General features: G+C 48.3%; 1 protein-coding gene across 1 annotated transcript in view; it reads right to left on the bottom strand.

The window, feature by feature from the left end:
* Nucleotides 1–27749, bottom strand: part of LOC133344251 (tripartite motif-containing protein 54-like) — a 46491-nt gene that overhangs the window by 15885 nt on the left and 2857 nt on the right. The window contains 7 exon segments of the mRNA XM_061554326.1: nucleotides 204–249; nucleotides 251–329; nucleotides 1904–1926; nucleotides 2590–2823; nucleotides 9945–10040; nucleotides 11926–12097; nucleotides 18316–18488. Of these exon segments, the coding sequence (XP_061410310.1) occupies nucleotides 204–249; nucleotides 251–329; nucleotides 1904–1926; nucleotides 2590–2823; nucleotides 9945–10040; nucleotides 11926–12097; nucleotides 18316–18488 (823 nt within the window).

The raw sequence follows: 27749 nt of genomic DNA, 5'->3' as shown, positions 1-27749 counted from the left end.
TGGTGAGCTACATCTGAAACCGCTTCATGGATCTCCTCCCACCTTCACCGACCAACGTGGTGACGTGTGGGTTCAACAACCCTTACATCAAACGTGGCACTGCATGGTCTTCATCCCGACGTGGAACGACCAAAGGACTATTACTGATCATAGTTAACAACATTTATGAGCATCAGCAGCCGGTGCTGTACTATCAGCGGTACCCGGATTGAAGTCGAGTCCTCGGAGCTTCTCCTCCACTTGGGTGAAAGTCGCAGGAGAAGTGATCCATGCTGGAGAATCCGCCCTCCATCTCCTGCACGTCGGCCTCCTCCGACGTCTCCAGGATTCTGCACACGCGAGCGGCGGCACAGCAGCGTCGTCATCGCCTGATAGCGCAACTCTCCCGTCTCGAGGGGACCGCCCCCCACCCCGGTGTTAGCTGTCTCTGCGACACAAGGTGAGTGCAGCGCCGGACAGCAGGTGGGCGTTAGTTTGCCAGTAGGGGGAGTGAAGTTGCCATGCGGCTTCCCAATCTGGTGGTTAGCAGAGGTGTGGACTCGAGTCATGTGACTTGGACTCGAGTCAGACTCGAGTCATGAATTTGATGACTTCAGACTCGACTTGGACTTGCATAACAATGACTTTGTCCCACCTCTGGTGGTTAGCGAGTGCTGACGTTATGATGCCATCGCACATTTCCGACTAGTTTTGTTCACCCGAATGACGTCATGGGATTTAAGACGTCCACCGTGAAGGTGATGGCGATTCTTTTTTTAGGTCAATGTATTCATTCATTCATCACGCATGGTCGGCGAAGGACCGCTGCGCCAAACGTGTGACTTCTTGCGACAGCATTCGCATGAACTGATCTTGCTGCCATAGCGATGTCTCGAGTGATATGTTTGATTCACGTCTCACGGAGGTAACCCCGTGAGCGGCGCCATTCCAAACTGCAGAACAGGTGGAAGTGGATACAATGTATTCTCAACGGCTGTGGACATCGGGCAGCAGCGGTGGCTGTAACATCTTAGGGCAAAGTATTCTGGGTAATTTAAACGGTCAATACATCCGTAGTATTAACCAGGGTAGCCGCTGGGCTCGAACTGCAAATTTACACAACAACCGCTGGGCCACTGTCCCATCAGCGCCAACTGCTGTCCAGCATCCAGCACTGGTGACTTCTGCTTTAGAGAGCCTCAAGTCAAGGTCAAGAGGTCATCACAGCCGATCCAATGATGTCACCATAACTAGCCATCACTGCCACGCCTACCTTTATTTGCAGTCAACATCTGACCTCCAAAGTCTGCTCTAACAGCCTCACCCTCCACCGCTGTCTTGCTTAACGTCCTGCTCTCTGACCTTTTGGCGCCACTCCGAGGCCAGTCTCAGTAACCTGCCCTCGCCCCAGCCTGCACACGTGCCCCATTCAATAGCAACTCCTCTTTTCCAATTACACCTCCAGTGATTGGTTTCCATTTCCTTGTGTGAACTGTAAAGTTGTTCATGCCTGCACGGTTGGCTATGTCTGTGGTATCTCTCTAAGGGTGGAGATCATCGGTTATGAAATTATGCATTGCCTTAGGTATGGATCTGATGGACGCCACTAGGTGCATAGTATTGTTTTTCCTGTGATATTCAATCAAGTCACGTCTATTTGTTTAACCAGGTGGTGAGATCTCAAGAGACCAGGATCAGTCATTTGCCAGAGTGACCTGGGTTGCCAAGATGACTAAAGTTAAGCGAAACGAAATGAAGTGTGGTGAAGCGATTCTTTGTGAAAGCCGTTCATTTGTCAACATTCTGAGAACCCACGATGAGGTCTTAGTCTGATTATCCCCGTAAGTAGATATTCACATTTGTGAAATTCAAGCATTTCTATTCAGCGGTTAAATGTATTATAGTTAAATAAAATTGTACTTGCGTTTTCAGGAGAGGTTTTGCATTCTGAAAAAGAAAAGAAAAAAACACAAGATGCAACGTTCAAGGTATGACCACGCATTGTAAATAGTGACCTTTAGTAGAGGCGGAGGTAGCTGCTAATTACTCAAATAATTGCTTAACATCTGCCCTACATTATTGTCAAAGGCATAGCTCTTCATTGCTACACACACAATTAATATTCGGAGTGAAAATAATGCCGCGCTCAAAGTATTTGCCTTTGAATTCCCCGTTCAAACTCCGAATACTTTTAAGAAACTTACTAAAACAAAGTGTAGCAATGGTAAATCATAGCCCTGCAAAATAACAATCACGAGACACGGATTCAGAGGACAGAGGAGAAGCGCACGGAGAATAACAATCCGAGCAGCCGATCCCCCCGCCCCCATGCGATAGTGGAACTATTTAGTGGAAGACGGTCCGAGTGGGTGCCTGTGTGAGTGAGTGAATGGAAGAGTGGGTGAGTGGGTGGGTATGTGAATTGGAGAGAGCGTAAGCGGGTGAGTGGGTGAGCGGATTGGTGGGTGGAAAAATGATTGAGCGGATTGGTGAGTGGGTGGATGAGTGGATTTTTTGGCGAGCGGTAGAGTGAACGAGTGGGTTGGTGAGTGGGCAAGTGGTTTGAGTGTAACGGTGAGTGCGAGTGTGGGTGAGCCCCGGGTCTGACACCTGCAAGAACACGGCCATCTCGGGCTCGTCCATAGAGTGCAGGGCACTCTCGACGAGCTTGGAGGAGCGCTCGAGGTGCTGGGAGCACTGCGCGGCCAGCGTCCGCACACGCTGCGTCTTGCTGTCCGTCTCGTGGCCAATGATCTGCAGCATCTCGCGCTTGCGCTCCTCCAGCGCGGCGTACAGCGCGTCGAAGCTTCCGCACAGCGCCTGCCTCATGCTGCGCCCGTTCTCCTGCGGGGGGGTGGGTGGGTGGGTTGATGGGTGAAATTGTAACGTTGGGGGTGGAGGAGTGGGAGAGTGAGTGAATGAATGAGTGGGTGGGTTAGTGGGAGAGTGGGCAGGTGGGTGAGGGAGCTGGTGAATGGAAGAGTTGGGTGGGTTGATGATGGCTGAGTTGTTGGGTGAGAGAGTAGGTGAGTGGGTGAGAGATAAGGTGCATGAGATAATACGTTGGTGGGTGAGTTAGTGGCTTGGTGGATGAGCAAGTTGGAGAGTGGGAGAGTGAATGGGTGGATGAATAGAAGAGTGGGTGAGTAGGTGGGAGAGGGGGTTCGTCAGTGGGTTAGCGGGAGAGTGAGTGCATGCACGAGAGACAGGAGGATTCTCAATCGATTTGCAGTAGAATTCCATTCGATTGCAACAACCTTTCCATGGCACAGTCCCTGTCGCAGGCCAATGTGGAATCTTGAGCACCCTTTTATTTCTAGATTTGAAGTTTTCGTGACTGCAAGGATCCATACTCTTTGTTTTTTTCGGTAAAGTCACGTAGGTTAAAAGAAAACAAATAAATTAAATCACGACGTTTCGGAGGCAACACAAGCTTCCGCCTTCAGGTGGAACCGTCACAGCAAAATTACTGTATCAAGTGAAGAGAGCTCTAAGAGACACGAGATTATACACAGTTTAAGGAGGGGGGGGGGGGAGGAGCCAGGATGGACCTCGTGTCTCTTCGAGCTCTCTTCACTTGATACAGCAATTTTACTGTGACGGTTCCACCTGAAGACGGAATCTTGTGTTGCCTCCGAAACGTCGTGATTTAATTTATTTGTTTTCTTTTTACCTACGTGACTTTACCGAAAAAAACAAAGAGTATGCACCCTTCTCGTGTTGTGCGTGGGGTTCCTCCCGTCACTGCAGTTGCCTCATGCATGCAGTTGACAATTTCACTTTTGGCAAACTAATGACGAAAACCTATCTGCATCCCCAGCAAGTTTGAGAGCCGGTGGCAAATCGTTCTATTTATCCAGCGCGTAAGAGAACTTTCATTCGCATTATTTGGGCCTCACACTGAACCGGATATTAGGCATAATTATAAAAAGACACTCTGGGTGTTCTTCGTTCATACTAAGTTATAAGTACGGATTATGGACAGAAACACGTATTCATGAAACACAGCCTCATCTTGTTTTGTTGCACTTAAACATGCACTTGTGTTTTTGCACCACTGCCAAAGCAGTTCCATTCGTTTGTATAAATTTAGGAATAAAAATAACAGGACCATTACGTATAGTAAATGGCTTTCAGATTCCAAAGAACACAGGATGAGATGTTACTATCCTTTGTGCAAGCACTTCCAAGAGTTCATGAACAGTGAGCCTGGTGAAATTTGGGGAGCGCATCATCAGTAGTGACCCTTTGGTTCCTAGGGTGTTTCGGCCTTTCACACTATACACCCTCCCCAAAGGCGGCCAGCGACAGGGTGATCAATCCTATGCTTGCGTCCCATTCCCAATTAGTCATAGGAGTTGCCTTGTTGTTGATAGCCAACATCCCATGGGACTATGCATGGCAGGGGCGTCCTCCTCCCTGAGTCAAGCATTGTTGACTGCATACCTCCTGGCCCTCTCACTTTGGGGCCCAGCTGGGGTCTTTCCTCTTCATCCAGAGCCACTGACTGCTGCCTTCTGCCGCCTCCGATACAGTTCTGATTGCCGAACGCTGGCTCTGGCCCTTAATTCCCAGGTCTCTAAGCAGTCTGGTTGTATGTCAGTAGCAAATGTTGGAGCTCCGATTTAATTCTGCTTGACCTCCGATTAACGCGGTAGGCTTCGAAAGAAGGTCAACATGCATACATTGTGCTGATTCCGATGCGCTGCATTGTTCGAGGTTAGTTTGTTTTGCTTGCAATATTTGGCAACCGCAGGCCTCTCCCTTGTAAACGGGACCCATCTTGGTCTCTAGAATTCTCACCTCTGGTTAAATAAACTTTCACTGTATTGTGATTTTTAGCCCTTAAATTCGCGTTGGTCAATGGATTGAAATAAAAATGTGACGATGTATTTTGTGAGTCACTGAAGAAGCCAGTTTCACCGTGAGAGGCAGAAACTCAAGATTCAGAATCAGCATCTGTATTTAGAGTGGAAGAATCCAATGAGCTATGAGGCTTTTATTATTCTTATTCAAACCGAGCATCTCAGTGTCTCTAACACAGCCATTATAAACCTTACTCTTTGGTTCTTTCGGTAAAGTCACGTAGGTGAAAAAAAAAATAGTTTTTTTTATTAACAAAAAAAATTCACCTACGTGACTTTACCGAAAGAACCAAAGAGTATGGATCATTGCAGTCACGAAAACTTAAAATCTAGAATCTTTATGAACCTCTTCAGCCACCCGACCAACTGTCCTTAAACAAACACAAGATACGAATCCCTTTTAGCTTGATCTTTTCTACAATTTATATTCAAATTGTGTAATTAGCACCACGCCACATCATGAAATGTCGTCAATAATATTTTCAGGAAAGCTGTGTCACGACATCATCCACCCCGTGTGAGAGAATGGCCTTCTGAGGTCCCTCCACTTCCCTCCCGCCCACGCGAGGTGTTGCTCCTTCTCTTAAGCCCGGTTATGAAAGCGGGCGCGAGGCACGGCCCTGCTTACGCCACTTGTGATGGAGCGGCCTCCACTAGAGCGAGTCCTATAGAGAGCCTTCTAGAGGGCATTCGGCCTACCCTTCCGTGCCGGCCAGATGCCTTGTGGGAAGCAAGAGTACCCACATTTCGATTTAAATCTTTCGTGACTGCAGGGATTCATCTTCTTGGTTCTTTCGGTAAAGTCACGTAAAAGGGAAGTAATAAAATAATAAAAATAAAACATAATAAAATAATTCTCACGACGTTTCGGCCACAACGCAAGCAGCCGTCCTCAGGTGAAAACCAGGTCCGTCGAGGCGACAGAGTCTGAATGAAACAGCACACGAGCTTGGAGCATATATATAAGCTGGGCGCATTGACAAAGGAATTTGCATATCAAGAGGAATTTAGCATATTCATGGGAAATGCAGGAATGTGATTAGTACTGCATATGCATGTGCATTATGCAGGATTAACAGCATCAAAGGGAGCTACAGTTGCTGCTGCTGCTGCAGTTGCTGCTGCTGCTGCAGTTGCTGCTGCTGCTGCAGTTGCTGCTACTGCTGCTGTAGTTGCTGCTGCTGCTGCAGTTGCTGCTGCTGCTGCAGTTGCTGCCTTATCCATTTTTAATATAACACTATGTATTATTCTACCCACCTTAATGTGTATTACACTGCTATATATTTACTATACAATTACGACACCATACATTACTCTGCACACTGCACCATGCCAGTGAGTGGAACGCGGTCTGAAAGTCACCGTAAACGTGAACACAATCAGTTAAGATCCGAAATGGTTTATTACGTCCTTCCAATGATTGCTAAGCCAGAATCCATCTTCTCGGTTAAAATTGTCTCTGTGTTTGTATATGTGGATCGCCTCATGAACGAATCTCTCATGATAGCCAGATGGCTTGCAGAGAACCTCTGTCTTGGAGAAGTCAATGTCATGTGAGCCCACTGAGTTGTAACAGTGATCTGCCACGGCTGAGGTGTTTGTCCTACCGTGTTTCAGGTCTGCTTTATGTTCACGGATGCGGTCCGAGACATAAAAAGAGACCCCACCAACAGCCTCGTCACTAAAACCAACAAAATCATTTCTGATTCAACCGCATTAATTGATCAGACCAACCAGTTCTCGTTGAAACCTTCTGCAGCCAGGCCACCAAGATTATACGGCTTGCCAAAGATACATAAAGAAGATACACCTCTTCGTCCCATTGTCTCAACTATCAACTCCCCCACCTATAAATTGGCTCGTTTTTTGTCTGAAATCCTACGGACCTTTCACTGGAAAAACCACCTCTGCGGTACTAAACTCTACTGACCTGGTATCGACAATCAAGGGGATTGCCCTGTCCCCAGACGACCTGCTTGTCAGTTTTGATGTGGTTTCCTTATTCACCAAGGTTCCTGTACCTGACACCATCGCAATCATTGAAGACTTGGTTCATCAAGGACTGAATGCTGGGGTACCCCCCCTGGTGAGACACTGCTTAACCAATACATACTTCACCTGGAATGGAACTTTCTACAAGCAAACTGAGGGCACCCCAATGGGCTCCCCCCTATCTCCGGTTGTAGCCAACATCTTCATGGAGAAATTTGAGACGGACGCCATCCAGACTGCCACTCTACGCCCGACCTTATGGAAGAGGTACGTAGATGACACTTTTGTCATCTGGCCACATGGCCGGCCTGCTCTAGACCAATTTCTCGACCACATCAATTCCATACACCCAGCCATCAGATTCACCATAGAAGTCGAAAAAGATGGCAAGCTACCCTTTTTGGATGTCCTAATCAAAAGGAGACCTGATGGTTCAATGAGCCACTCTGTCTACAGGAAAGCCACCCATACGGATGCTTACCTAAAACCGGATTCCCACCACCATCCATCCCAGAAGAATTCCCTCATCAAGACTCTATATCATAGAGCCCAATGCATCTCCGACCAGGAACACATTTCCAGTGAACTCAAACACGTACGCCAAGCTCTTAAGGCTAATGGTTACTCCGACTACACAATCCGCAAAGCCATCACTCCAACCATCAAGAAGGATCCTGTTGAGGAGCCTTTCAAGACCATCACCTTACCCTACATTGCTGGGGTCACAAAAAAAGATCTCCAAAATCCTGATTAAACACAAGATCCAGGTCCGATTCAACACAGTATATAAAATCCGTGATCTGGTACCGTCTGTAAAAGATGTGGTTCCAGACATACAGTACCCTGGCGTCTACAAACTAAGTTGCCTCTGTGGTAGCAGTTACATTGGGGAAACCAAACGACATGTCTCGGACCGCATCCGTGAACATAAAGCAGACCTGAAACACGGTAGGACAAACACCTCAGCCGTGGCAGATCACTGTTACAACTCAGTGGGCTCACATGACATTGACTTCTCCAAGACAGAGGTTCTCTGCAAGCCATCTGGCTATCATGAGAGATTCGTTCATGAGGCGATCCACATATACAAACACAGAGACAATTTTAACCGAGAAGATGGATTCTGGCTTAGCAATCATTGGAAGGACGTAATAAACCATTTCGGATCGTAACTGATTGTGTTCACGTTTACGGTGACTTTCAGACCGCGTTCCACTCACTGGCATGGTGCAGTGTGCAGAGTAATGTATGGTGTCGTAATTGTATAGTAAATATATAGCAGTGTGATACACATTAAGGTGGGTAGAATAATACATAGTGTTATATTAAAAATGGATAAGGCAGCAACTGCAGCAGCAGCAGCAACTGCAGCAGCAGCAGCAACTACAGCAGCAGTAGCAGCAACTGCAGCAGCAGCAGCAACTGCAGCAGCAGCAGCAACTGCAGCAGCAGCAGCAACTGTAGCTCCCTTTGATGCTGTTAATCCTGCATAATGCACATGCATATGCAGTACTAATCACATTCCTGCATTTCCCATGAATATGCTAAATTCCTCTTGATATGCAAATTCCTTTGTCAATGCGCCCAGCTTATATATATGCTCCAAGCTCGTGTGCTGTTTCATTCAGACTCTGTCGCCTCGACGGACCTGGTTTTCACCTGAGGACGGCTGCTTGCGTTGTGGCCGAAACGTCGTGAGAATTATTTTATTATGTTTTATTTTTATTATTTTATTACTTCCCTTCTACGTGACTTTACCGAAAGAACCAAGAAGAAGAGTACCCACACTTTACTGCATCACGTGCCACGTGCCGATCGGCTAACTGTGGTGAAGCCACTCGTACTGCTTGGTGGACAGAGGCTGGTTGATCGGAGAAACCTGAGAGTCCACTCTGCTCACCGTAACACAAAAGCAGCATCCAAGCCCTGCTGCGAAAGTGTTTATTGGCAATGGCACTGAAAAGTGTTGCAACCCTCAGAGGTCGAATTTATATAAATTAAGTAAAAACAATGTAATGCTCTAATTTTGTGGTTGTTGTGCAATCATTGGTAACCAGGCATAGACCATCAATCTCTACACTGGAAAATCCTGTTTAATCACAAGTGGCTGCAACCCGAAACCTGGAATTGATCCCAGGGTCTCGGCTGTGCCAGCCGAGCGTAACATTTGCAAGCGAGATGAGGCTCCGGTGGCAGGCGACTGCCAAGTGAGAATTGGGGAGTGGCGTTGGAGAGAGAAAATCGGTTGGTTGGAAGGAAAAATAAAATGAGGAAGTGGTCGAGCGGGCGCAAGAGACGGGAAGTGAGATTGGAATGATTCAGGGAAGGCACACGATCAGTATTGTGAATATTCGAAGTGAAGACTTAACTGAACCAGGTTACCCAGCAAGAAGACTGCTGAGGGAAAGAGCTGGTGGTGTAAAAATGAAGGTGTATGTATGTTGAACTTCTTTCACACTGTACGTAGGCCAACTAAGGTGCTTGCTGACGACCTGAACAATCGAAGAGGAAAGCGCACGATCGGACGGAACGGAGGGAACTAGAACGAGCACCGGGTCCGAGCACTGAGCCAGTGCCTCAGAGACTCTGGGTTTCTATTCGGGTGACAGCCACACTGCGGTTAGGCTGGATTCTCGAGCGTGATGGGTCCACGGTCCAAAATCGACACTACCGAACATGCTAAAAGATTTAACGCAATTATGCTTATATATATAAAAATTCACATATCCCAGCTTGGAGGATCAAGCATTGCTTTACAGATTGCATTTTCTATGTGTCCAATGGAAAGCCTTCATTACAAAGCATAAATGAATGCCATTTTGCATCGGGTGATAGAAGCATATTGGCTTCCCACACCAACACTATCCAGCAGAATTCGTTTAAGCAAGCCAACCGTGATGATAACTAGAACGTCGTAACCACCGCAGAGTGTGCTTGCTTACACAAATTCCACTCCATAACATTTGGTCTGGAAAGCCAACAAGACCAATGGACCGAACGTTTCTAAATATATTTGGAGAACAGAAAGTTACGTTTATTTTTATTGCTAAGCTCGGGCAGAGAGAATGCAATCGGACGAGAATCGGACTGCCGGAGGCGGCCACTCGCCTCCACGTTTCTGCACATCTCCTCGAGGCGAGAGATGACGAGCTGCATGCGGTCGTTCCCCACCACCAGCAGGGCGATGCCGTCACTGAGCTCAACCTGCAGAGACACAATAACGAGTGTCCCACCAAATAAAGGTCACGGGCCTGTTGGTGCAAGTTTTCCGTTAGCGAGCTTCCCACGGAGGCCGGAACGGCACACGAGGAGGGGGTGTGGTGCGGCCGGATAACTACACTCCTCCGTGCGCCTTGCTCTCAACAGTACTGATGTTTACACAGAGCACCATGCACTCAATTAAGGCGGAGTCAACCTAGGGGAGGCTTAGAACCAGTTTAGATATCGCTCGTGACTGCTGGCCATGAGCGGCAATCGAACTCAAGTCGCCGAGTTCGTAGCGCGGCGTGCTAACTACTACTCAGTCGCCAGAGCCGTCCCTAGGGTACGGTGAATTGGGGTGACTGCCCCGGGCCCCGCGCTTTGGGGGACCGCGCGCTTCAACGCCCCGTACCTCCCTATGCACGGCCCTGGCTACCGCTGCCCACAGGGGGATTATCGGACTCACACGCACAGACATCTCGCAGTGCATTCCATGAGTTGAACGTCCATCGCCATTCATCGGTACGTTCCTTCCCTGCTGCTGCAGCTGCTCCCACTGGTTGGAATTCCCTCCCGATATACCTGCCGGCTGACTTCATTCGCACCTTTACCACTCCGTCAACTCGTTTCGTTATTTCCCCCATTGTAGTCTAGCAGCGGCCCACTGACTCTCTTCCATCTGTTAAAAAAAAACGTCTTCTATAAATTAGCTCAATGGCCACATGCACATATTCGTATAGCGTCTTTGGAACGCTGTCACATTTAGAGGCTCTATAAGTCTGAACACCTCGGGGGTGTCAATCATAAAATACTTTGCGGCGTCTGGTTCACGGTGGACTTTAAAGATATCGTGGCGTAATTCGCAAGTGCAGATCCATCCAATGGCAGCGTTACGGTTCAAAATTGCCAAATGTAAAAAAGATGCCCGCAAATGACTGAATTGGAAACTACACACACACACGCAGCAACAATAATCGCCCAGGACTGCGAACATTTGGCAGGACACTCCTGAAAGGGAGTCTGGTGGATTTCCCGGGTTAAAGAAGCAAAGTAATATCGACGGTGGAACCCTTTTCGCCAGTTTCAAAAATGATGAAAAACACAAGACTAAGCTCGACCCTTTCTGGCAATAAAACAGGTGTTAAGATGTTCAAACACCAAGTAGACACGTGTTACAAGGCATCACGTCTGCATTGACCAACCCGAGCTATTGATACTTTGATACTTGTATTGCCTTTGTACTGTTCGCCTTTCAGCGTTCTCTGGTCTAACTACTGGCGGTGAGACAAAACCACAAACACGTCTGTCACTGGCGTAGGCCAATGAGTTTGAAAGACAATTCGTATATTATCAGAGCATGTTTGCATTTTTGCCGGAAGTAAGGGTGGTTAATGCAGACTCGTTGATGCCGTGCGATGGGAATCTATTTGGTGTTTGCACATCTTAACACCTGTTTCATTGCCAGAAAGCGTACAGCCCATTCTAATGTTTTCATCGAGCGGAGGAGTAGTAGTAACAGCAATAATAATAATTCAGAGAACAAACGACGTGGACGGAGCCCCTTTTGTTCGTAATAAAAAACACATTTGGGGGGGGGGGGGGGGTTAGATCGCGTGGCTATGTGTCGTTAACCCAGCACCGCCCGACGCAGCCAGTGAGTAAGGTTTGTCACGTAAACAAAATCGTGCAAACTGAGTTACTACTTTAGCCCACCGATGTGTTGGAGAGTAAATCCACAACATCGACTATTTGAGCACCGCGACCTTTCGCTGGTGATGACCAACAACCGGCACCATCCCTCGATATTGTCACAATTGCGAAGAGAGCCACCTGCTTCCGTTCTTAAATAGAGAACAGAAGCAAGACGACGTCACGAGTCTCGGGACACCTTTTGCTTTTTGTAGACGGTGGCCAAGGGCGCGACCTCGCAGTTCCTGTGGGCCCCGAACACCTTGCAGAGTGAGCACGTGGGCGCCTCGCACGACACGCAGTAGATGTTGATCTTCTCGTCCTCGTGCTCCACGCACATGGGGTGGTGCTCCTCCAGGTTCTTCATGGGGCTGGCGAGAATCAAAGTGCGTGGTGGTGGTAGTGGTGGTGGTGGTAGGAGTGGTGGTGGTGGTAGTGGTGGTTGAAGTGGTGGTGGTAGGAGTGGTAGTGGTGGTAGGAGTGGTGGTGGTAGGAGTGGTGGTGGTAGTGGTGGTAGGAATTGGTGGTGGTAGTAGTGGTGGTGGTAGGAGTGGTGGTGGTGGTGGGAGTGGTGGTTAGTAGTGGTTGTACGTGTGGTGGTGGGAATGGTGGTGGTAGAAGTGGTGGTAGGAGTGGTGGTGGTAGTGGTGGTAGGAATTGGTGGTGGTAGTAGTAGTGGTGGTGGTTGTAGGAGTGGTGGTGGTGGTGGTGGTGGGAGTGGTGGTGGTAGGAGTGGTGGTGGTGGGAGTGGTGGTGGTGGGAGTGGTGGTGGTGCTAGGAGTGGTGGTGGTAGGAGTGGTGGTGGTGGGAGTGGTGGTGGTAGGAGTGGTGGTTAGTAGTGGTGGTACGAGTGGTGGTGGGAGTGGTGGTGGTAGGAGTGGTGGTGGTAGTGGTGGTAGGAGTGGTGGTGGTGATAGTGGTGGTAGGAGGGGTGGTGGTAGTAGTGGTGGTGGTGGTAGGAGTGGTGGTGGGAGTGGTAGTAGTGGTGGTGGTAGTGGTAGTAGGAGTGGTAGTGGTGGTAGTGGTGGTAGTGGTAGTAGGAGTGGTAGTAGTGGTGGTGGTAGTAGGAGTGGTGGTGGGAGTGGTAGTGGTGGTAGTAGGAGTGGTGGTGGTGATCAAGGGAGTTGGGGGGAGCAAAGTAATTGACAATTAACACCTCTTTTATTTCTCTTCCACGCATCGTGTGTGACCGATGTCACATGACGACATCGAGTCGTAGACACGGAACGGGTGACCTTTATAGCATTTCAATGAATTATTACGATCTGCGGTGACCGTTTGACTCGAAAATGTATTTATTTTTCATACATTTTTTCGTTTTCACCCTCTTATTTGTATTTTTTTCTTATTTGCTGTGTCTCGTTTGCACATTTCTGTTCGTAAACATTTTCCCGAAGGTCACATTGGCATATTATTTGCATGATGAATTATACATGAAACATTCTCACATTACACGATTCAGTGCATGTATCATGCATACGAATCCATATGTATGGATAAACGATGCATTGCTACATGCTTACTATCAATTTGGAATTATCGTAGAGCAGTGGAACCCCCTTGTTAGACAACAGGCCTGCAGAAGGAGGTATCACAAAACTACTTCTGAGATTCTTTCACGTGATTTTAAAAAATTCACACTCCGGGACACACATTCCCACATTCCCTGACACGAGAAATGTTCACCACATGACGGTTAAACCGATCATTTAAACTCAGAGATTACATTTTCTCAAATAAACTAAAACAAATATATTGATTGCTCAATGCGTTTCTTTGTGCAGTTATTGATGACAGTGGTCGCTGGTTATTCTTGGAAACTACATTGTTCATAATCGATGAGTTTATAAAGGCACCTTTTTAATTCATGGTCACCATATGGATTTACATGTTATCGTAGTTATTTAATATTGGCAGATTCATACGTGACTTTTTCACCTATGACTTTCACGTATATAATTTCACACATGTATAAATGACCTCACGTACCCCCTGCGACATTGCCACACAACCTGCACCTCCGGTTGAGACCAACTACCAGTATTGACTTTATTGAATCTCATCAACAGTGCCATGGTGTCATGAGCCAATGCCACTGGGTGCCATGGAGTCATAGGCAGGAGCAAGTACCCCCCAACAAACGATGTTGGGCAAAAAGTGTGGGGTTAAAGTATGGCGAGAGGAGGGTGGTAGGGGGGGCACGAGGAGAGGGTGGCATGCGGTGGTGAGGCCTAGGCCCGTGTGTGTGACTGTGCGTGTACGTCCCAGTGGTCGTGCAACGGTTAGCGCGCTGCACTACGAACCGGACAACCAAAGTTCGATTCCCGCTCACGGCTAACACAAGTGACAATGATCTGAACCGGTCCTGGGCCTCCCCTAGATCGGCTCAGCCTCAAATGAATACCTGGTGTGATGTGTAAACATCGCCACTGAGGAGGCAAAGGGTGTGGTGCTGGCCACCCACCCCCTCGTGTGCCGTCCTGGCCTTCATAGGTGCTACTCGCGAACAGTCTGTTAAGGCTATACGGGGGATCATGGTCTATGTCTTTGTACGCTTCTGTGTGTGTAAGATAGCTAGCAGTAACACCGGGAGACAGGGGCAATGCTCGCAATAATGAGTTAAGCAACAGCTGAATAAAACAAAACAAAAAACACCCACACAAATGTGAGCTGGCACAGTGGGAAGTGCAGTTGGTGCATATGCCAGTCATCTTAGGTTACCAATAACGACGAGCTCTCTCCCATGACCTCCTGTCAGCAAGTTTTCACTGCCTCGGGTGGTCTCAAACTTTACCTAGCCTAGCACAAGCGCCCTGACGATTATAACCAAAGCTGCCCTGCGGGGCCTCGCTATCCAAACTGGGATGTCCAGCTAAATTTGTCAACGTAGTACGGCGCAGTCCGCGACAACTTGCGCGGAAGAGTCTCTCTCTGAGAGGCAAGCGCTCTTCCGGCTGATTTGTGATCGCAAGCGGACTCAAGCGAGGCCGCGTTCTGCCTCCTGGTTCTCTCGCATCTTCTTCGACGCTGCAATGTTGCGGGAGGCCACGTCAATAACAACGCCGGGATCTACACACGTTTTCCGCACGTCGGGGCAAAATTCTTCGATCTGTGGGTCGGCTTACAAGACCTCCCGCACTTCGCCCTGTTGTTCGCCCATCCAGAAAGCGGTCCGAAAGAAATGACGGCGCATTTATTTATTTGTTTTGTTTGCCAGAGCTGTGACGGCCTTTTTTTCCCCTCGGTTTGAAAATCAATGAGACCGCGGGTACCGCACTCGGAGTCCACCAGGCGATACAACAACCCGGCAAGATGAACGTCGCTATCGACAGCGTCAGGCTGACGAGGGCGCTTTCACCCCTTGCGTAACCGTCTAACGGGGCCCTGTCCGTGAAGCCGGCCACAGTTTTGGCCGTCTGCACAAACACAGAGCGTGGAACAGAAACACGGACTAAGAGTTTCGGTGAAGATCAAAGTCTACCGAGGCATTGGCTGTCGCCAGTGGTTGCTGTCTGCGGCCGCGAGACGTGTCATCCACAGCTGGGAAACTCTCTTCCCAACACCCGCGCGGCTCTTGTGGAGAATTCGACAAATAAAAAATGAGCAGGGAAAACTAAATAAAAAATAATCTCAAACGAGGAAGTGTAGCGACGCGCCCGACCAATAACAACAATAAAGCCTCGAAGCGTACCCAGTGCCGGATTATCCTCGTAGCACAAGTAGCTACATGTGCTACGGGCCCCGCACTTTCAAGGGCCCCGCGCTAAATGCTTTCAAGCTATCAACTCCGGTTCAGTGATTCTGCACTTGCTCTATTACTATAGCACTATACTGCCTTCAACTTTTATGAACGACTGGGTGTTTAAGGTTATCGATTTGTCGTATTATCTGGCTGCATAACAAATGAAAACAATTACTTTACTATGCAAGTAAAAAATGTGTTTTTTAATGTATTTTATTTATTTAGGGCCCCTTTATAACTAATGCTACAGGCCCCGCACGAGCTTAATCCCGCACTGAGCGTACCCCTTCAGGCAGAGCCGTCCCTAGGGTACACGGAGAATCGGGGCGACCTCCCCGGGCCCCGCGATTTGGGGGGGCCCACACACTTCTACGTTGCGGCGTCAGATGGAATATTTGGGTTTAGTTCGAAGGCGTCGGGGGGCCACACGGTGTGATTTGCCCCGGGCCCCACACTCCCCACCCCCTCTATGCACGGCCCTGGTATAAGATGTGAGTGGACACATTCTCCGAACGGATGACACCCGACAGTTTCCCTAAAACTCCAGCCACGCGGAGAGAACTGAGCGTGGCCAAGCGCCTTGCCGATGGACAAATCGGACGCTTGCAAGGCCACGCGAAAGCCACCGCCGACCGAGTGGCACACCGACAGCGGGGTGACTGCGACGAGACGGACGGCGCCGAGGCAGAGGTTCCCGTGGCGATCGTCTGTGCCTCACGGCGCCGTGGCTGTATTTGAAAGCCGACGAGCGACAGCAGCTGCTGAGAGGAGAGAGACAGAGCGGCACGGAAGCCCATCCGCCCTCCCCAACAACAACAACCCTTCACGCGTCCAGAAGGGACCTGACGTCGTCAGCTATCACGTGCGAGCTCTGTGCTCTGTGGCCGCTTCTGGGCTGCCCGTGTCAGTCCAACGGTGCCACGTGGAGACACGCACGGACGTAGCCGCTTCTCTTTTATTAATGTAACCTCTCAGGTAGCCCTCCTCGATCCGACCCGACAGCCAATAAGCAAGGTTTAGTGGTGGTTGAATGTCGTTGTGTGCGCTGCGGTGGTGCAGTGGTTGGCACACTGCGTTACCACTCGCCATCGACAAACGTGAGTTTGCAAGTGCTATCTGGACATGTCCCGGGTCTCCCCTAACTCAACTCGGCCTCAAACGAGTGCCTGTGGTGGTCTGTGCTGCTGCGTGTACATCAGCACTGCTGAGACAGAGACCGTCCGGCACAATTCTGTCCAGAGCAACCAGTTTTGTGCCATTCCAACCTTGACAGCTGCTCGCTAACAGCACTTGAGCCAGGAGTCTGTATGGCTACACATAACTCAGCGTACCAAATATCCGTGGTTTGGCTGGGACAGAGTGTCCCAAAGAGCCATCAGGTCTCTTCTCAAACAAAACATCCAGGAACGGTAGCTTACCATCCTTCTCCACTTCCATGGTGAATTTGATGGATGGGTGTATGGAATTAATGTGGTTGAGAAATTGGTTCAATGCTGGCAGGCCATGTGGCCATTATCCGCAAAGCTGTTTCTCCAACCATGGAGAAACAACCCCCTGAGACGCCGATCAAAACCATCACGTTACCATACATAGCAGACGTTACCAAAAATATTTCCAAAATCTTAAACAAACACAAGATCCAGGTCCGATTCAGTACAGTACACAAAATCCGTGATCTAATCCCATCTGTGAAGGATGTCATTCCTGACATGCAATATCCTGGAGTCTACAAACTAAATTGCACCTGTGGTGGATGTTACATTGGGGAAACGTAACGACATGTCTCGGACCGTGTTCGCGAGCACAAGGCAAATCTGAAACACGGAAGGACTGATGCCTCTGCCGTGGCTGACCATTGCTATAATGATGTGGGCTCTCATGATATTGTTTTTTCCGAGACCAAGGTGCTCTGCAAACCTTCGGGCTACTATCAAAGGTTTGTCCAGATATATAAACATAGACATAACTTCAACCGAGAAGATGGATACAAATTGAGCAATCATCGGAAGGATGTTATTAACCAGGTAAAACCTTAAATTTTTATGGTTGTTCCATCATATTTGCCGGGCACTAGTCTATTTTGCCGATTTAATTGCATCACCAGCACTTGGCATTGCTGCTACATTGGCATTGTTGCTGCAGTGGCGTTGTTGTTGTATCCTCCTGCCCGCGTATCCCCAGTTCTCTCAGCCTCCCACTTCCAGCCCCGCCCACTTCCCCCCGTCCAGCTTCACGTCCCTCTCCGAGCGTCCACGCAACACTCCCCTCCCCCTACCCCCCTCTCTGCCCCTCCCCCCTCTCTTACCTATATAACCTCTTACCACGGCATCTCTCTCCCACTTCAGCAAAAAAGAATTCTTGCCGTGGTTTTCTCACTTGATGATAATTGCTTGTGTTGCAATCGAAATGTCGTGATTTAATTTCTTTTATTTTCTACCTACGCGACTTTACCGAAAGAACCAAAGAGTATGGATCCCTGCAGTCACGAAAACTTAAAATCTAGGACAAGGGCAGCCAACAGCGCTATTGGAAAGCTCAACGGCCAACACCGGTGACGATTATCTGAACCGGTAATGGGCCTCCCGTAGGTCGACTCAGCCTCAAATGAGTACCTGGTGCTGTGCGTGGGAGACATGGCGCTGGCCACCCAACCCCCTCGCGTGCCGTGCCCGCCTGTGTACGTTGCTACTCGCTACAAAACAGCGCTTGCCCCGACACTTCCCGTACGCGCGCGCACGTTGACCTCCTCTCGCACCATACACAGCCAACCGTGCTCATCGCAGGTGCGTGAAGGCTACGCGGTTGGCTGATCGTTGTTCCCCCTTCCGCGTGCGAATGTGTGCGCACCGCGTGGTGGACTCCTGCTGGTAGATGTCGATGATGTTCTCGACGAGGAGGTTGCGCTGGAGGCCGTAGACGCCGTGGCGGTCCAGGACCACCTCGTGGCGGCACGACGGGCAGCGGAAGCGCCCTGCCGAGCCCACGGACGTCGTGCGGCCCTGGAGGTACGGGTTGGCCGCCTGGGAGAGAGGTGGGGGTCAGTGCCGGATGAAACATATGATGTTATAGAGGGGCCCTAAATAAGAAAAAGAACACGTAAATATCAAAACACATGAATGTTTAACTTGAACAGTAAAGTAATTGTATTTTTTTCATTTGCAAAACAGGCCAGATAATACGACAAATCGATAACCTTAAACACTCAGTCATTCATACAAGTTGAAGGCAGTATAGTACTATAGTAATAGAGAAAGTGCAGAAACACTGAATCGGAATTGATAGCTTGAAAGCATTTAGCGCGGGGCCCTTGAAAGTGCGGGGCCCGTAGTGTTTGCTACTTTTTCTACTCGGATAGTTAATCCGGCACTGCTCGTTGGTAGTTCATGATGCCCGAGTATGTTGACCTGGTTTGTATGGAATGCTGCAACCGTTTAATATTAGGCGCCCAAAAATTAAACAAAGGGGGAAGGATAACGTGTCCCATTGCCCAAGCAACATTCTACATTCGCATGGTGTGGACCCAGTGCCGGACTATCTGCCCCTGCGTCTGCTTAGTTTGCTAATAGTGTAGTGACGGTATATCCGCCACTAGGGGGACAGAGCGCTGAACAGCATACACGGGAAGCGCGGAGATGATCGAGGGTCGATTTAGTGGGTAAGGGGCCGTCCATAAATGACGTCACGCACCTAGTGGGGGGGGGGGGGTCAGGCATTTGTGACGATGTGTGACGAGGGGGGGGGGGGGTTAGAAGTGTGACGTCACATCAAAATGCGCAACTTAAAATAAATATAGACAACACGTTCTACTTACTTCTAGATTTGAAGCTTTCGTGACTGCAAGGATTCATATTCTTAGGTTTTTTCGGTAAAGTCACGTAGGTAAAACATCAAAATTAATGAAAATAAAATAATTTTGATGTTTTACCTACGTGACTTTACCGAAAAAAACCTAAGAATACGTTCTACTTAAGTAAATATACTTTTTGATAAATGTTTTCTCCTACAACATCAGAGTGAAGCGCCACATTAAATACGCACTACAATGACAATAGTTTAAAGCGATTTGAAGCATGTTTTATTTTGGGGGGGGGGCATGACATCATATTTGAGGGGGGGTCTGACTTTTGTGACGCCGTGTGACGAGGGGGGGGGGGGGGCAAAAATCGTCCAAAATCGCGTGACGTCATTTATGGATGGCCCCTAATGTTCGGTGGGTCCGGTCTCCAATAGCCTCGTGTATAGGGGGTTGTCGAGTGATAGAGACGTCTACACCGATTATAGCACCAGTTCCGTAAAAGTCCCGATTTAAGGAAGTGTTAATTAACGGGTTGCCTCCAATCTACGTGGTGTGTGTCTCCATTTATCAGCACAGGGTGGGGCGCTGGGTGGGGTGCTGGGTGGGGTGCTGGGTGGGGCGCTGGGTGGGGCACTGGGTGGGGGTGAGCCAGGATGAGTCGCTGTGAAATCATGGCAGTCGCGGCCGAGTCGCTGATTTTGTTGAAGCACGTGGCTTTTTTTTCTCCATTATTCTTTTTCAGCTGCTGATGGAGATGCAAGAGCAACAACCGCAAATTTAACATTCAGCTGGTCAAGGCAGACAACCGCGGGGTATGCGTTATGCGTGTTGAACTTATTTCTTTCGCACCGTACGTAGCCAGCCGTGCTAATCGGAGGTGCGGTGGAAAGACCACAACAACACTGAACACAAAAAAGCAGTTCGCACAGTCTATCGCTGTGATGTCTCCAGCGTGTTTGTGGATCGGGCATTTGCGCCGTGATAATATTGTCCGGTCCTGTTCTGGATGACCACTGGAGAGTTTTTCATTTTCCATTTGTGCATCAGATATTCTTCGGTTTTTTCCGGTAAAGTCACGTAGTTAAAAAATTAAAATTAATAAAAGTTAAATAAAAATAAAATAAAAATCACGACACAAGCTTCCGTCTTCAGGTGGAACCGTCACAGCACGATTGCTGTATAAAGTAAGAGCAGCAATCGTGCTGTGACGGTTCCACCTGAAGACGGAAGCTTGTGTTGCCTCCGAAACGTCGTGATTTTTATTTTATTTTTATTTTACTTTTATTAATTTTTATTTTTTACCTACGTGACTTTACCGAATAAACCTAAGAATATGAATCCTTAGATGTCACGAAAGCTTCAAATCTAGAATGTGCATCAGATATCCGCATCTGCCACGGTTTGTGGGGATGCAATTTCGGGTGGATCGTGAGTTGAGAACTCGTGACACCAGGATGAGTGACTCGTTTGCAAGAGTCACCACCACCTGGGTCAGTCACCATAATGACAAAAGATAAAGCAAATAAAAAATATATCAGAGTTTCAATTGAGCACGTGCTATTGCTTATTCCACTTTACAGTGACGAACCAGCGGTGGACATTCCACATTCCTATTTAAAAAAAGTACGCACACATGCCGTTTCCTTGTCGTGTAAACAGCTGATTAAACGAAACACCGTATTGTACGCAATGTAGCAAATGTGGATGCAACGTTGAACACCAGCTGCTGTTTTTTGTTATTGTTCACAGTTTTCAAGTTGGGCGATTACGCGTATCCCACGCACGGCACAGGCCCGCCACGTGGCCTTGTTGACGAAGGACGCTCACGGCTCGGCGTAACTCAATCAGTGTGAGGAACGAAACGAGCCTCGCTTGCCCCGTCCCGCATTCTGCTCACGTTCCGAGGCCCTCATACAAGACCAGGGACGGCTGCGCACGGAGTTGGGTGTTTACCCAAATGGCGACCTTTAAAGGTCAGCCACTACTCGTGTTAAATATTGTACCTACATACTGCCCATTGCATTTGCTATACACCAGCGTTGTTCACTGCGAGGCCCTTAGGTTACTGGCGGACCCCTGGTGGCCTTTAGCGCAGCCCCCGACAATACACAACAAGTGGAAACGCACCATCGCGCTGCTGTCAAACCCCCCAATGGTTTAAAATGTCCGGCGGCCATCACACCGATGATGTCTTATCGGCGAAAGTGCCCCCCGCCCTGACAATGAGTGAAGAACGCTGCTATTAGCATTTTAGAAAGGGAGGTGGGGTTGGGGGTGGCTCGCCCCACCCCTTTGCGGCCCACACAGCACCGTGGGGCTGGCCACATCACGGCCCAGACGGTACCGTCTGCCTCGGGGTGGCCCCAGTCTCGTTGGGTCTCAGAAGCTTAAGCGGGGGTTGAGCCTGGGTCAAGGGTGGCACAGTCGGGTTTTTTACAATCGGGTCTTTTATATGAAACCCGATCATCTGAGATTGGGAGAAATCCGGTTTAATTGGTTCTAAAAAAAAACCCCGATGCCTGCCGCTGGAAAAATCTGTTTTTTTCCACCCATGGCCTGGGTTATCGATTTGTATGGGAGGCTGCCGAGCACGACCGGGTGATGTCAAGTTAGGCTGCAACGTTGGCCAGGAAGGTGACAGCACAGGCATTCTTTTAAATAAAAAGTACTATTTGGTGCCACGGTGGCAAGGTGTTAACTACCTCGCCTGGTATACAGGAGGTCGTGGGTTCAATCCCGATCCTGATGTATCATGTGACCTCCTTTGCCAGTATTAAATTATGATTAAAGGGTTTTCCCCTTTCTGGCAATAAAACAGCTGTTAAGATGTGAAAACACCAAACTGAAACCTTTGCAAGGAATCCCGTCTGCATGTCCTGATAGTGCATTGTCTTTGTGCTGTACGCCTTTTGGCGTCCTCTGGTCTAACACTGTTTGAGACTCGGCTCTAAAGAAAGGTGTCTCTGGTGTGGACCAATCGGTTTCAAAGACAATGCCCGTACTAAATTTCTATTTAAAGCTTTCGTGACTGCAGGGATTCATCTTCTTGGTTCTTTCGGTAAAGAAGAACAGGTCACCTGAGGACGGTCACCTGAGGACGGCTGCTTGCGTTGTGGCCGAAACGTCGTGATAATTATTTTATTATGTTTTATTTTTATTATTTTATTATTTCCCTTCTACGTGACTTTACCGAAACAACCAAGAAAATGCACATACTGTCAGAGCATGTTTTTTTTTTTTTGCATGTTCACCACAAGTATATGTGGTTAATGCAGACATGATTCCTTGCAAAGGTTTCAGTTTGGTGTTTAAACATCTTAACACAACTGTTTAATTGCCAGAAAGGGGAAACCCGATCCTGATGCTGTATATTTGTAGTTTGCATGTTCTCTCTCTCCCCCTGTGGTGGCGTGGATTTTTCTCCGGGTCGTCCGATTGTTTCCCCCACATTTAGGATGATCAACAACACGTGTTTAGAGTAATTTGGCTGCTACGAATTTCCACGTGATAAGCCACTTCGTTGAGCTATCATTTGTGATGGCCAGATCGCTTCTGAAAACGAGCTACATAGCTCAGGGGGCCTTTCCTGGTGAACTAAAAAGTTTAGTTTAAAAAAAGTTTAGTTTATCTGAGTTTTTTTTTATCTAATCCGTGTGGAGTGTTGACTGTTATCTATATATATAAAAGGGACATTTGTGAATGTGTCTGTTCGAAATGTTTAGCATACTTTCCAACATGCTGCAAACTCGAAGCTTCCAGACTGTACACAATGCAAAAAGTATAAAAACAGACTTTTGTATTTTTTTTGGGGGGGGGGGGGGGGATGGGGCAATAATTGATATAATCTATTGCACGGCAAGTGAGCGGTGACGTCATAGCAGGTACCCGCATGCGGTAGCGTCACGCAGTGTGCCTGCTGACGTCACCCCCCCACCCTCCGCTTTGGCGTGTATCCCGCACAAATGCGCGGCGTAGCTGTCTCGATTTTCTAAGTCAACGCGACTATTTTCAGCTCGCTCTTCAACATAAAGCAGAAAATACATCTGTTTGTGTGAAGCAACAAAAACTCTCCAACGCTGAGCTCTGAGGTCATGCAATTTTCACAGCTGATGCTGTCCGGAATTTCTAAGGGAACGCGACAATTTTAAGCTCGCCACGTCATTCCCTTCCCGAGTTGCCTAAATCGACTTTACCCATAAGTGGGATAAGGTTGAATTTCCTTTTGTGAAAAACATCCGAATAAGTTAAATTGATTTGTTTCGGATTTTTTCTTTTTTGCAAGCATCAATTTTTTTCAGGGTTTTTCAGTGAAATATAAGGGAATATGAAATTAATCCAAGACAAGAATCCAAGTCCCGGGCGATGCCGGGTAGTAACGCTAGCTTATTCATAAGCAAGGGTTTTTTTTCTTCTTCCAGGTACTCCGTTTTACTCTCACGTGCCCAGGGGTCGGCAACCAAAATAACAAGAAGAGGCATTTCTATTCGCATCTATTTATGAAAGCCCGGCGGTCCGTTTGTCCGTCAACTAAATGATAAAGAGATTTTTCAGAAGGCCTGAATCAAAAAGTGATAGAAAGTGGATCACCCCCACCCCGCCACCAGATGTGGGGGTAAAAAGTTGATCCAAACAGGCCTCAACAAATTGTCGACCCCCCACCCCCCAATTTTTGTTTCTTTTGTAGGCATATATGCCTACACACCCTACATGCAATAGTCAGTAGTATCTGTACACATTCGTGGGGAGGGGGGGTAGAGGACATCAGTGGGGACGACGGGCGAGGAGCAAAGGGCCGTGAAGTCTTCCGCAGGAGTTAGAATTTCGGCGTCCGTAGAGTTCGTCGAAATTCTACTTTTGTCAAAAAATCAACCCCTCCCCCCCTCAATATTCTAAGAGCCGCATTGCACGTGGATACGAGACCGGTGGATCTTTGGCAAATCACGAAGCAGTCCTTAAAGAAGCCGCATGCGGCTCCAGCCGCTGGCTCACAGCAGTCGCAGGATTACTCCACTGCGTTGTGTGCACGTCTACAAATGAACGCATGCATGCTTTATGTATACTGTTCGTATAAACATTCATACGTACATATGTACGTACAGGCATTCATTCGCTCACACGTGATTGGGGACATGCGCATGGGGGCATATAATGGATGTTCTTTATTAAGACCGTATTATGTATTACAAGTACTGGACAGTGCATTGTTAAATAGGTCGCATTGCCAATTTAATTAGGAATTTTGTACACTTTCACAAATTGTAATTGTGAATGCCGCGGTGCCACAGCAGTTTAAATCCACGAAATAACTCCGCGCATTCCTTAAATTCCGTCCGCAGGGTGAACAGCACCCTCAGTAAAATTGTGTTTTCACTTTTTCCACGGCTGCAAATAGCCAAAGTTCAAATGCGTTCCTTCGCCTGGGCCCCCAGGGCTCTGTAAGTGGAGTCTTGGCCTTGGGGTTCTGCGGGGGGTTAATGGGGCTGTTGGGTGCTGGTGAGGGGGGGGGGCAAGGGGGTAGAGGCCTCGTGGTGGAGGCGGTGGGGGGTCTACAGGAGGGAGGGTGTCGGGTAAATCTGTCGGGAGGGAGACAGATTAAGGTTTCTGCAGCTGTTTGGATCGTGACTCCCTAAAATAAATAATAGAGGCCCCACGGTGGCGAGATGTTAACTCCATCGCCTGCTATACAGGAGGTCGTGGGTCCGATTTGGAGTTCGCATGTCTCTCTCCACGTGGTCGTTTGGATTTTTCCCTCCAGGTCCTCCGGTTTTTCCTTACACATTTAGAACCGTGCGTTTCGAGTATTTGCCTGCTATACATTCCCACGTGACAAGCCACTTCGTTGGGCTATCATTTGTGGCCAGGTCGCTTCTGAAAAAGAGCTACGTAGCTCAGTGGGCCTTGTTACCCGGTACAATAAATACGCATTTTATGTCTTGATAGTTTAATCGTTTCGATTTAAAGCTTCCGTGACTGCAGAGATTCATCTTCTTGGTTCTTTCGGTAAAGTCACGTAGAAGAGAAATAATAAAATAATAAAAAGAAAACATTATGTTTTATTTTATGTTTTATTTTTATTACTTTATTATTTCCCTTTCTACGTGACTTTACCGAAAGAACCAAGAAGAAGAGTTTAATCGTTTATAATCCACGGCCGCCTCTGCCGGACGTCTCGAACGGCGAGATACGGGGACCGGGCCTCGTGTAGCCGCTCAATCACCCTCGGCTCTGACCGCCCGGAGCAGCGGCTGCTGCTGGGGCGCTGCCCCCCACAGCGAGAGCTGCGCCGGTCACCGTGGCGGCGCGTGCCGCCCGTGACCCCGAGCGCTCTGCGAGGGGCTGGGTCACACGTTTTGTCCCGAGCTCCGTATCCCGGCGGCTTGCTGTGTTGCCATGTGGCTGGTAGATGTTGGTAGAGCAAATAGGTTGCTGATCTATCGGCAGGGCTGTCCATGGGGGGGGGCGGGGCTGATCATGCTGTGTGGCCCCTCACCACACCCGACGCTTTCAAACTAAACCGGAAGTATTACATCTGACACTGTGACGCCGAAGCGTGGGGCCCCCCAAAGTGCGGGACCCGGGGCGGTCGGAATGGATTTCCTCTTCTTTTTTTTAGTCCGCAGAGACTCCTGTTTCCACCCCCATACAATGAAAACTCATTAAGTAACTGGCTACACATCCCGAGCTGGACTATATATAAAAGTAATGTATTGTTATGAAAAATCAAGGAGTAGTATTGTGAAAATTGTAGTTATTGTTTAATCAAGTGACGTCCTGGATAATTTCATTTCCATTGTCGAACGACATAATTTCAGCCACTTGCCAATCCACTTCTGGATCAAGGTCTTTCCATACGGTCGTGGGGCCTGTCTGACCATATTTAACCACGCTGGTGAGTGCAGGTTAGTAAGAGGAGAAGCTAGGATCGGTTCAGGTATCAGTCGCCACTGATGTTAGCCGTTGCCGAGAATCCAACTACGCTCCAGAAATAGACGTATTGCGTGTCTCGCTGAGTTGTATGCGGTATGAATGTGTTTCCAACGAACGAGCGGTGAGTGAGTGTTTAAAGAGGTGTGTGTGTGGCTTTAATTAGGCCTGAGTTTATATTGCCACACGGAACAACACGCACTCCAAGCGCCGACCCGACATAAACAAACGTTTAATTAGCGCGTGTGTTTACGTGCTCGTCGTCGGATAAGTGTGACCACTGTGCCACTCAACAACCGGGAAGAACATTGGGAATCGACGCTCCCATTCCCGCAAGACCCCGGGTGTCGAGTCACGCAATCGAGGCTGCCGGTGAGACAATACCGAATGTTTTGCGAGCGGGAAAGCTTCGCAAAAGCCGCGGTCCCGGTGGGTCCGCGCTCGTTGTGCGGACTACTTCCCGCGGCTTGCGGAGCACCAGTGGTCTGCAGGACCACAGCTCGAGAGCCAGAGGTCGTGACATGGCCCAGCGGTAGCGCGATCGCCACTTGTTGTTGTTGCTGAGGTGCGTGGTTCGAATTCAGCGCCCAGGCCCTGGTTATAAACTATAAACGAAACTTTAAACTATTTTTTTTATTTTACCATGTAAAGCCCACTGAGCTATGTAGCTCTTTTTCAGAAGCGACCTGGCCACAATTATAGCTCAACGAAGTGGCTTATCACGTGGACATTTATAGCAGCCTGATACTCCAAGCGCAGGTTTCTAAATGGATTCTAAATGTGGTGGAAAAATCCGGACGCGGTGAAAAATCCACGAGACCACAAGGAGAACATGCAAACTCCAACTATACAGGCATCAGGGTCGGGATTGAACCAACGACCTCCTTCATACCAGGCGAGGTAGTTAACATCTCGTCACCGCGGTGTGATCTGTTTTGATACGACTACACGCCGTCTGCTTCACTCACGGTGGACACGAAATATCCCATATTCTTAGGTTTTTTCAGTAAAGTCACGTAGGTAAAACATTGAAATTAATAAAAGTAAAATAAAAATAAAACGGAAGCTTGTGTTGCCTAGGAAACGTCGCGATTTTTATTTTATTTTTATTTTACTTTTATTAATTGTAATGTTTTACCTACGTGACTTTACCGAAAAAATCTAAGAATATGAATCCTTGCAGTCACGAAAGCTTCAAATCTAGAACGAAATATCCCCTGGTGTAATTTTGCAAGAGTATGCCATTGTGTGCCGGTTTCAGGATTTCCCGAATTTGCCAAAATCCAAAATTGCATCCATCAAGCAGGGACAGAAAATTAGTTTAATTTTGCGTAAAGCCAGCGGTGACTGCTGTTGATAAAAAAAAAGCAATCTTCCTCGGCCCATCATTGACATTGCCATGTAACAGAAACGCTGAGCAGGAGCATGTTCTTATGTAACTGTCCTTCAAAGTTGAGGGCAGAGATTTACACTCATAGTTGGAGATCACATGTAATACTATCTCACCTAAAAAAAACTGTATTATGGATGATATTGGTCGCGAAAGCCTGTGTGTTAAACT

The sequence above is a fragment of the Lethenteron reissneri genome, chromosome 19 (assembly GCF_015708825.2).
Source record: "Lethenteron reissneri isolate LAM-NWPU_2019-01 chromosome 19, ASM1570882v1, whole genome shotgun sequence".
NCBI classification, from domain to species: Eukaryota; Metazoa; Chordata; class Hyperoartia; order Petromyzontiformes; family Petromyzontidae; genus Lethenteron; species Lethenteron reissneri.
Note: the sequence above shows the minus strand (reverse complement) of the source record. Positions and strands in the feature narration are given on the sequence as shown.